Source organism: Anguilla anguilla, chromosome 2, assembly GCF_013347855.1.
Source record: "Anguilla anguilla isolate fAngAng1 chromosome 2, fAngAng1.pri, whole genome shotgun sequence".
NCBI lineage: Eukaryota > Metazoa > Chordata > Actinopteri > Anguilliformes > Anguillidae > Anguilla > Anguilla anguilla.
The window spans coordinates 18,715,718-18,724,488 of NC_049202.1; the positions used below are offsets into that span (position 1 = coordinate 18,715,718).

At 41.2% G+C, this 8,771-nt stretch overlaps 1 protein-coding gene across 1 annotated transcript in view; it reads left to right on the plus strand.

Moving 5' to 3' along the window:
- LOC118216564 overlaps positions 1 to 4,077 on the plus strand; it is a 28,558-nt gene extending 24,481 nt beyond the window's left edge. The window contains exons 17-19 of the mRNA XM_035397870.1: positions 2,193 to 2,215; positions 2,302 to 2,420; positions 3,360 to 4,077. Of these exons, the coding sequence (XP_035253761.1) occupies positions 2,193 to 2,215; positions 2,302 to 2,420; positions 3,360 to 3,922 (705 nt within the window). The 3' untranslated portion in view covers positions 3,923 to 4,077. The remainder of the gene's footprint in view (positions 1 to 2,192; positions 2,216 to 2,301; positions 2,421 to 3,359) is intronic.
- Positions 4,078 to 8,771: the final 4,694 nt, after the last annotated feature.

The window sequence follows — 8,771 nt, forward strand, 5'->3', positions numbered from 1 at the left end:
AGTTTCTGTAGAGTCTGTTTGCAGCAGTGGTGGGGGGAGAACAGTCCTCGGGAGTGTCCCATCTGCAAGAGCAAGGCCTCTACAGGCCACCCTCCCGTAAGCTTGGCTTTAAAAAACATTGTGGAGTCCTACTTAAAGCAGAAGACTGAGTGTGAGCCTGCAGAGACAAGTGAAGACCAGTGTCCTCTTCACAGAAAGGAACTTCTGTTCTTCTGTGAGGATGATTTGCAGCCTCTCTGTATTGTGTGTCAGACTTCAAGAAAACATAGAAATCACCAGATCTGTCCTATGGAAGAGGCTGTTCCGGATCTGAAGGTATTCTATTTCTATTTATATTAGCATTAAAATATATGATCGCCTCAAATAAGTAATTTTATATGCATTTCAAAAGTTGCACAGTTGTAATGTCATAGGATTTATCAGAATGCGTTTCACTTGCTGCCTTTACATACAGCACAGCTCTCCATTTCTCTGAATGCCTAATTTAGTACTTGCATAACCTGTCTACCCTGTACGGCATTATCATTGGTGTCATCTTATGAACATTTTCTTTCATTTCAGAATAAGCTCATGACTGCACTAATTCCTATTAAACAAAAATTAGAGAGGTACACTGCAGTTAAACAAGAGTGTGAAAAAAACACAAAACACATCAGGGTGAGTTAAACGGTTTCACAAAATATTATTTCATGATTCTTACAAAATAATAAACTGTTTAATGTAGGACTGTAAGGTATGTGTTAGAGAAATGAACTGTTAGTATATTAGTATAGTGATAATTTTCTATCCTATTCCTACATCAAATCTGTGTATTTATACTACAGTACTGTACGTGACAACTTCTTCTCTTAATACAGTTAAACTGGCATGACTTTTTTCAGAAAGGAGTTTCATTTCTAAAAAATAAAATACCTACCTTCATTTTACATAATTAGTTTTTCTATGGAAATAAGGTAGAAATAGAATTTTTTTTAAACTATATTATATTAAGTAGCTCGGACTAGGAGTAGGGCTCATTACCACTTCCTCATATGAAATGGGCTAAAGTCCAGAGAGTTTCCCCTCAGTTTAAACTGTGATGATGTCATAGTCTGAGACATCCTCTGAAGCATTCTCTGCTGCTGAGAAGCTGGTTTGTAAACTCTCTCTGTAGGCTTGCAAAGACCCTGCAGTTTAGATTGCTTATTCAGGACCATATTTGAGGGTGTACCAACCCTCAAATATCAGCAAAGGCATAGACTCTAATTGTTCCATCAAATGCTCACTTCAGCCAAGCCTTCAGACTTACAAGCATGCTTATATCTTTAGATCCTTTTCTACTTGAGCGGGACCTGCATGCTGGCTACAAAAGAGAAGGGCCAAAATAAATCTTGGCATTGGACAAAATGAGTTTGCTAGGAGAAGGTTTGAGCATATCAGGCACCTTTAAATGCTGATTTCATTGGGTAACATTTGTAATTTAGACTTATTGATGAGTTGTAAGCCCAACATGAACCTCATGAAGGCAAAATAAAAGTCTATTGAATCGCATATCTTATAGCCTAGTACATGCATGAGAATATAGCAGAATATAACAGACATGCCTACTAAACTTACTATAATGTGTTTAAACTGTTTGGTTTACTCTTAATGTGCAGAGTCTTTTGTTCTCATGGATATTCTAAAGGAACCTATCGATACAGAAACCTTATTTATGTTTATAATTGTATTTCAATGGCAGAGTCAAGCCCAGCACACAGAGAACCAGATAAAGGCAGATTTTGAGAAGCTTCACCAATTTCTGCGAGCAGAAGAGGAGACCAGACTAGCTGCACTGAGGGAGGAAGCGGAGCAGAAGTGTCAGTTGATGAAGGAAAAGATAGAGAACTTCACACAAGTTATTACCACCCTTTCAGACAAAATCAAGGCTATTGACACAGCCATAGAGGGTGAAGATGCTTTCTTCTTAAAGGTGACTATTTATTTCTTGCATTGTTCTTGGCAATGACTGGTTCATTTAAATGGAGTTTGTCAAGAGTTAATGATTCACCTTCTTTTATCCGTTTGTTCACACGCACGCACGCACGCACACACATACACCTTCATTAAAATATATCAACTGGTTCTGCTGTTTCATTAGCTGATTATTCTCATAACGGATTATGTGTTTCCCTTCATAAATAATCCCTCCACTGTGTTTTTGTATTTCTCAGACCTATACGGATGCTAAGAGAAGGTATGTAGACTCACACCTGTCTTCATCTTGTCTGTTTAACTGACTCCAATCCCCACAGTGTGTGTGACTCCTGCTTGTCATTACAGAGCCCAGTGCACACTGCAGGATCCAGAGCTGCTCTCAGGGGCTCTGATAGATGTGGCCAAACACCTGGGCAACCTGAAGTTCAGAGTCTGGGAGAAGATGCTGGAGATGGTGCAGTACAGTGAGTAGCCTACTGGAGGAGAGGGGTAAAAATGGTCACCATAGAACTATAAGTAATATGGCAATTCCAAATGTCCCAATTTTTCCTCACATGTTGTCAAACACTATATGCAAAGAGTGGTCTTTTATGGTTATAATATCTATATAACATCACAGCATTTTATTGATAAACTTTGTCAGGGCGAGGGAATGGACCCAAATGCAGAGTCAACAAACACTCAAAATCCAGAGTAAACGCTAAACCAATAAAGTTGCTTTTAATTAGAACAATAAACAAAATGGAACAAAAACGAAGCCGCGCAGGGCAAGTCAAAAAAGGACAAAGTTCTTAATGCGCAAAAACAGAGAAAATGCAGAAATTCAAAAAACAATGCAAAAACAGAACACGGGCAGGGAGGAAAACACTCACGGCAAAACACTGAGTAACAAGAACAAGAAGGAGTACAAACCGAAACACAATCAGAAGCACACGCAAGGATCCAGCACCCGAGTCAGGGAAAACAAGCACTGACGAGACACGGCAGGGCACAATGCACAATCAGGCCACAGAGAGGGAAGGGAAAACGAGACAACCAAAAACCAATAATTGAATAATTGAAAACAATAATACAATTACACGGGGGGAAAAGAACAGAACTAAAAACTGAAGTGCCGCCATCTGGCGGCCCAAAAAGGGAAATGCAAACAACCACAGAACTATGACAAACTTGTTTAGAGTTAGAGTATCATTTATCTTTTATTAGTTTTTTCTTCCTTCTTGAAAGAATATGACACAGATCTAATGTTTTATGTTTTTTCTTTTTTTCTTTAATAGTGCATCAAAATATTAGATTTGTAATTTAAACCATGTCTATTTATGCTTCTTTTCATAATAATATATGAAGAATCTAAATCTAAATGGTTAATGTCTTCCCTTCTGTCTTCCATATTTATTGGTTAGCCCCTGTGATTCTGGATCCCAACACTATGTCCCCCTGGGTCTGTCTGTCAGATGATCTGACCTATGTGAGGCACACTGAAGTTAAACAACAGGTTCCTGACAACCCAGAGAGGTGGTCTTGTGGCATAATGGTATTGGGCTCGGAGGGTTTTACTTCAGGGAAACACAGCTGGGAGGTGGCAGTGGGGAACAAATCTGCCTGGACTATAGGAGTAGTGCAAGAGTCAATCAACAGAAAGGAGGCCATTTCATGCAACCCAGGGAGTGGATTCTGGGTCCTAGTGCTGAGGAACGGTGATGATTACTTTGCAGCTGGAGTTGCTGACTTCAAACTGAAGAGGAAGCCCCAGAGGATCAGAGTACAGCTGAACTATGACAGGGGGGAGGTGTCCTTCTTTGACTCCAGTGACATGTCACACATTTACACTTTTAAAGGCAAATTCACCAAAAAGATATTCCCATATATCAATCCCCGCCACAATGATGAGGGCAGAAATGCTGGGGCCCTGCAGATCTGTCCATTGTCTGTAAGAGTGATGAAATCCCATCGAGTCTGTCATTAATAATGATGCCATCTCAGTGAGCGTATCATTAATAGTGATGTCATCCCAGTGAGTGTATCATTATTAGTGACGTCATCCCAGTGAGTGCCTCATCTCAATGATGGTGTCTGTAACTGATGTGGCCTAAACTATTAAAACTGTTGAAGTGGATTGGATAAGGCTTTGTAGTCAACATTTGTTCATCTATTAATCTTCTGTCACACTTGCTGGAACCTCTATATGCAATCTACAGCACCAGCTCTCCATAGTTTCCTTGCATGTTGCTATTGCAGTGTTTGCAGTTCCATAGTTTATACTGTTCTGTCAGTTAGGGTTAGTTATAATTCAGATATTACAACAACAACAACAACAACAACAACAACAACAATAATAAATGTATTGTTTAATTGGTCCAGTTACAACCTTGTATCGGTGACATACTGTATGCTATACTGTAATTATCATTTTAAAAAATTTAAGAAAAACATTTGCAAAACTTGATTTCCACTAATTATGTAAAATAAGGATGCACATTGCATCAGCTTTATGGGAAATAACCTGGACATCATTGCCTTATCTTCAGAGCATGAGGACTGATGGCAGTGCACTCTTACCTCCACCTGGGGGCGTGAAAGCACATTCCACAAACAAAATGTAATGGACAGTACCTCAGTCTACAATCTCCACAACTACAGTGAATGCACACCGGAGTAATCAAGGTTACAAACTGCTCTGTTGTGTTGACCTTAATATTTTTTTTAAAAACATAGAATGAAGGACTTTATAAGAAAAACACATTATGAGAGTTCACACACAAATCTGTCCCCTCTGAGAGGAACATATTAACTCATATTTAATTTTTACTTAACTTTACCACTTTACACATTAAACATTTTAATATGTATTACTTAGTTATTGTTATGATGATGTACAATAGTGTTATTACCAGTTGTATTTTCCTTTAGTCTCCACCCGTAGAAAACCTACCATATGAGTTAATTAAGTGCAATGTTTGTTGGCATATTATATTGATTCCAAAGCTGTTCTGGGTTTTTCAGCTATAGCCTGTCTATATTAAAATAAACTAGAGTAATCGAGATCTTGGCTTGCCTTGAGCAAGTTGCCGGATGCGTAAATTACTGTAATTCGATTTTTCCCGGAGAGGGGAGCACTGGGCATGCTCGCGCCGGTCGGCAACTGAGGGTGTGAGCATGCCCTGCAGAGTGAGTGAAGATGAGAATGTGAATGAGCAAGAGTTCTCTGCGGAGGGCAAATCGCGCGTGTCCTCTCCGCATTCGTGTCTTTGCAACAACTGGGTGGAAATAGGGGAGAGCTGTCCATTTCAGAACCACGCTCCCCCCGACACAAAAACCCTCTTGCGACACGGACCCGTCTCCTCGACATTTGCTAAACAAGGCGACCATTAGTCTGTGTGAAGACTGCAAAGACAATGTTTGCGGGCGGCTCTGCGGTAAATACAGGTAGTCTCTAACCTCCCGCAGTCAGGACACAGACGGCATCCAGCATCATTTTCTTTTATGGAGAAATTCGAGTGCGTGGTAAGTCATTTCGTTTTCTGTAACACATCTGTTGTGTAATGGAACGTCACGTTCCCGCGCTTGTTCTAGTACTCGGAGCTAATTGGGTACAATTTTATCATAAAATGTGTCATTACCTTGTGTCAGGGGTACTTAATTGACGGGTACGAAATACTGTGGGTTGTAGTTGAATGTGGACTTTCCAAGCCACTAGCTGCCTGTCTGTAACACGCCAAGCCATTAAGATTGTCGATCCATGTTTATTAAAAATGTTTTACTTTCAGCGGATTATATTTTAATCTTCATTAAATAAACTGACTGCAAGCAATCTTTATGACAAAGATATGCGTTAGCCATGAGTAGCCATAATTACGGTGGACAGTGACCGGCCATGATCTGCGGGTTTGTAGCCTATGTGTTTGAAAATAATCATTGCACCCAGTACATAGGCTTAACGGCATCAGTTCCAACAATCATGTACCCACAACATCCAGGTAAGACAGGAAGAAAATGCGGAATTAATTAACATGGAATTACTTCTTGAAATCGGAGTTGATGACTCATAAGGCATATATAAAACAAACTTTACCGCAGTGTAATAGAACTGACGACACGTGCAATACCTGCAGCATCATAAATCAAATAGAAAAATAATAAGGGACTTACTGGAAAATGTCGACTATTCCTCACAAGATATAAATATGTACGCAAAGATTCAGACAGTTGAAGTGCATAGGCTAATATGTGATATAGGCTAACCGTTTCATTCCTCTGAGACTAACCTGCCTTGTGTAGGCTCCATTTTCTTTCTACATAGTATGGTGTTATGCTCACTGTATATAGCCTATGGGTAAATCTGTTGCTTCTCCAGTACTTTTCTGTACATTAATCTATTGTTCGTTAGTCCTTACAGTCGGTCATTGGGATTGATTCATGAACAATTATTTGGTGAGCTGGCGGTTGGCACTTGAGGGTGTTATGTTTTTTTTTTTTTTTAAATCGGGGTGCTTGTCAAACTTGTACAACTTGTTGTTGCGTGTCTACATCCCGTAACCTTGTATGAGAGTGAGTAGCTACACAGTGTGAGTGCACGGATTACAAAGCCGATCACCCTCTCCTAAACCAGGAATTAGGCGGCCAGCTGCGCTGTCGGCTGGCTTTCTACCATAACCTGCAATTCCAATAATTTTATAGTTTATCTCCGTTTTTTCTTTCGTGTTCAAAAGTAAATGGTCAGTAGGCTACAAACTACAGGGAGGAGGCAGGATTTAATTTCAGCGGCAAAATGGCATAATGAAGTATACCAAAGGCCGAGCAGAGTTGTGCACGTGACTCAAGTTTCTGCAAAGGGTATGAAACATGCTACACAGGCCAATGTCACATGGATTCCAGCAGATGCTTCTTCAAGTATTTGTCTTGGGAGGAGGGACAGAGGGAATACAAACACAATTCACAATTCAATTCACTAACCTTGCTACAGTTCGGTTGCCATGGTTTCTTGCATGTAGGACGGAGTGTAGCACAGTGGGTAAGGAACTGGGCTTATAACCAAAAGGTTGCGGGTTCGATTCCCGGGTAAGGACACAGCCGTTGTACCCTTGAGCAAGGTACTTAACCTGCATTGGTTCAGTATATATCCAGCTGTATAAATGGATACAATGTAAAATGCTATGTAAAAAAAGTTGTGTAAGTCGCTCTGGATAAGAGCGTTTGCTAAATGCCTGTAATGTAATGTTGAGTTATATTGTGTTTTCCGTCAGTAACCCCCCCCCCCCCCCCCTCACCCCCGCTATCAAAGCTAAGTTTCAATGCCACCCTTTTCCACTGAACTTGCTTTAGATCCCACCTTGGACCTGCACCCTGACCCCGCCGCCCGCAAAGCCGCCATACTATCCAGGCCTGTTCTGCCTGTCAATGCACTTCCGGCAAGAGCGATATCCTACAAGAATAGCATTGCGGCGGACTGTCTTCCGGCGTAGACCGCAGGTTGTGCTAGGCCCCACCTTAATAAGGAGATTAATTTGGCAATCGGCCAGTAGAGAAGTGGTTTGTTCAGCAGTGAAAGACAGTTAAGCTCTTTTTTACTCTCATTCTTTTTCCTTTAGTATCCTGTAGTCAATTGGCCAAATCTGTTTTGGAGCTCAGATGCAATCTTGATTTAGGTGTGTTTGTGGGCTGGGATATTAGCTTGCATTGTACGTGATGTGGAATCAATTTATTTGTGACATGTAGCAAAATGACAGAGAAACCAAACAAGATCAGTGTACCCTGATGGATCTTCGCCTGACCTCACATCACGTTTTCCAGTGAGACATTTTGAGTGTACAGCAGACAAGCCTGAGCCAGATTGTCAGTGCGCCTGTGCTTGATTTTTCAGGTTATCCACCTGCCCTGTCTCCAGGGGCTGTGGGTCTGGGTGAGCCAGCCGTCGGTGGCCTCTGTAATCACGTCTTTATCGGTGTTTGTGGAAACAAATTCCTTTCATCTACAGTCTGCCTCCCTCTCTTTTCTTTTTTGTCTCTTCCCACTCTTTCCTTTCTCTCTGTCTTTGGCACTACCTCTGTCCTTCTGTCCTACTCTCATCCCTCTGGGGCCTTCCACCATCCTCCTCTCTTTCTCCTTCTCTCTCTCTCTCTCTCTCTGTTTCTGTTTCTGCCTTATAAGCACGGGTCAGTTGCATGTCTTTGGAGACTCATTTGATTAAGAAAGGACGGTATCATACCTTCACAGTTCTAACATAGATCTTGCGCACTCTTGCCCGTGAGTCTTGATCTCTTTGGGCTCCTTCCTCCTGAGAGTGCCCTCCCATCTTGCCAGCTCTTTAGCATTGCTGCTTCAGGGGAAGCTGCTGAAACCACACTATGGAAGCATAGACGAGCCCGTAATGAAGTCCTGTGCAGTTAGCTGCTCACTGCAACAAAGAGGGGCAAAACTCCAGGGCTGAAAGGGCTGTAAACAGAAAGAAGCACCTGGAGGGCATTGGAGTGACCCAAACTTGTGGAAACAATGTCTACTGTGTGACATTCGACAAAATTTGAAGCTGCTGCCCTTATCTATTTTGAAAATGTTCACCTTCCTGGCTCCTTTTAACCATTTTGTCTGCCTGTGTAGTGATGACACTGCCAGAGAGGTGAAACGGTGGTTCTTTAATTACTTTCTGCAGTCACAGAAGGGTACAGTGAGACAGCTGAATAATAGTTATAGAGCTGAGTTTCAGTTTTAAGCTTGACATTCAGCATGTGGAATAAAAAGGCTGGGTTCTCATATGTGATGAAATGTTGCTGAATATCTTTGTGATTGAAAGCACATTTAAATAATAGCCTTTTCAAACC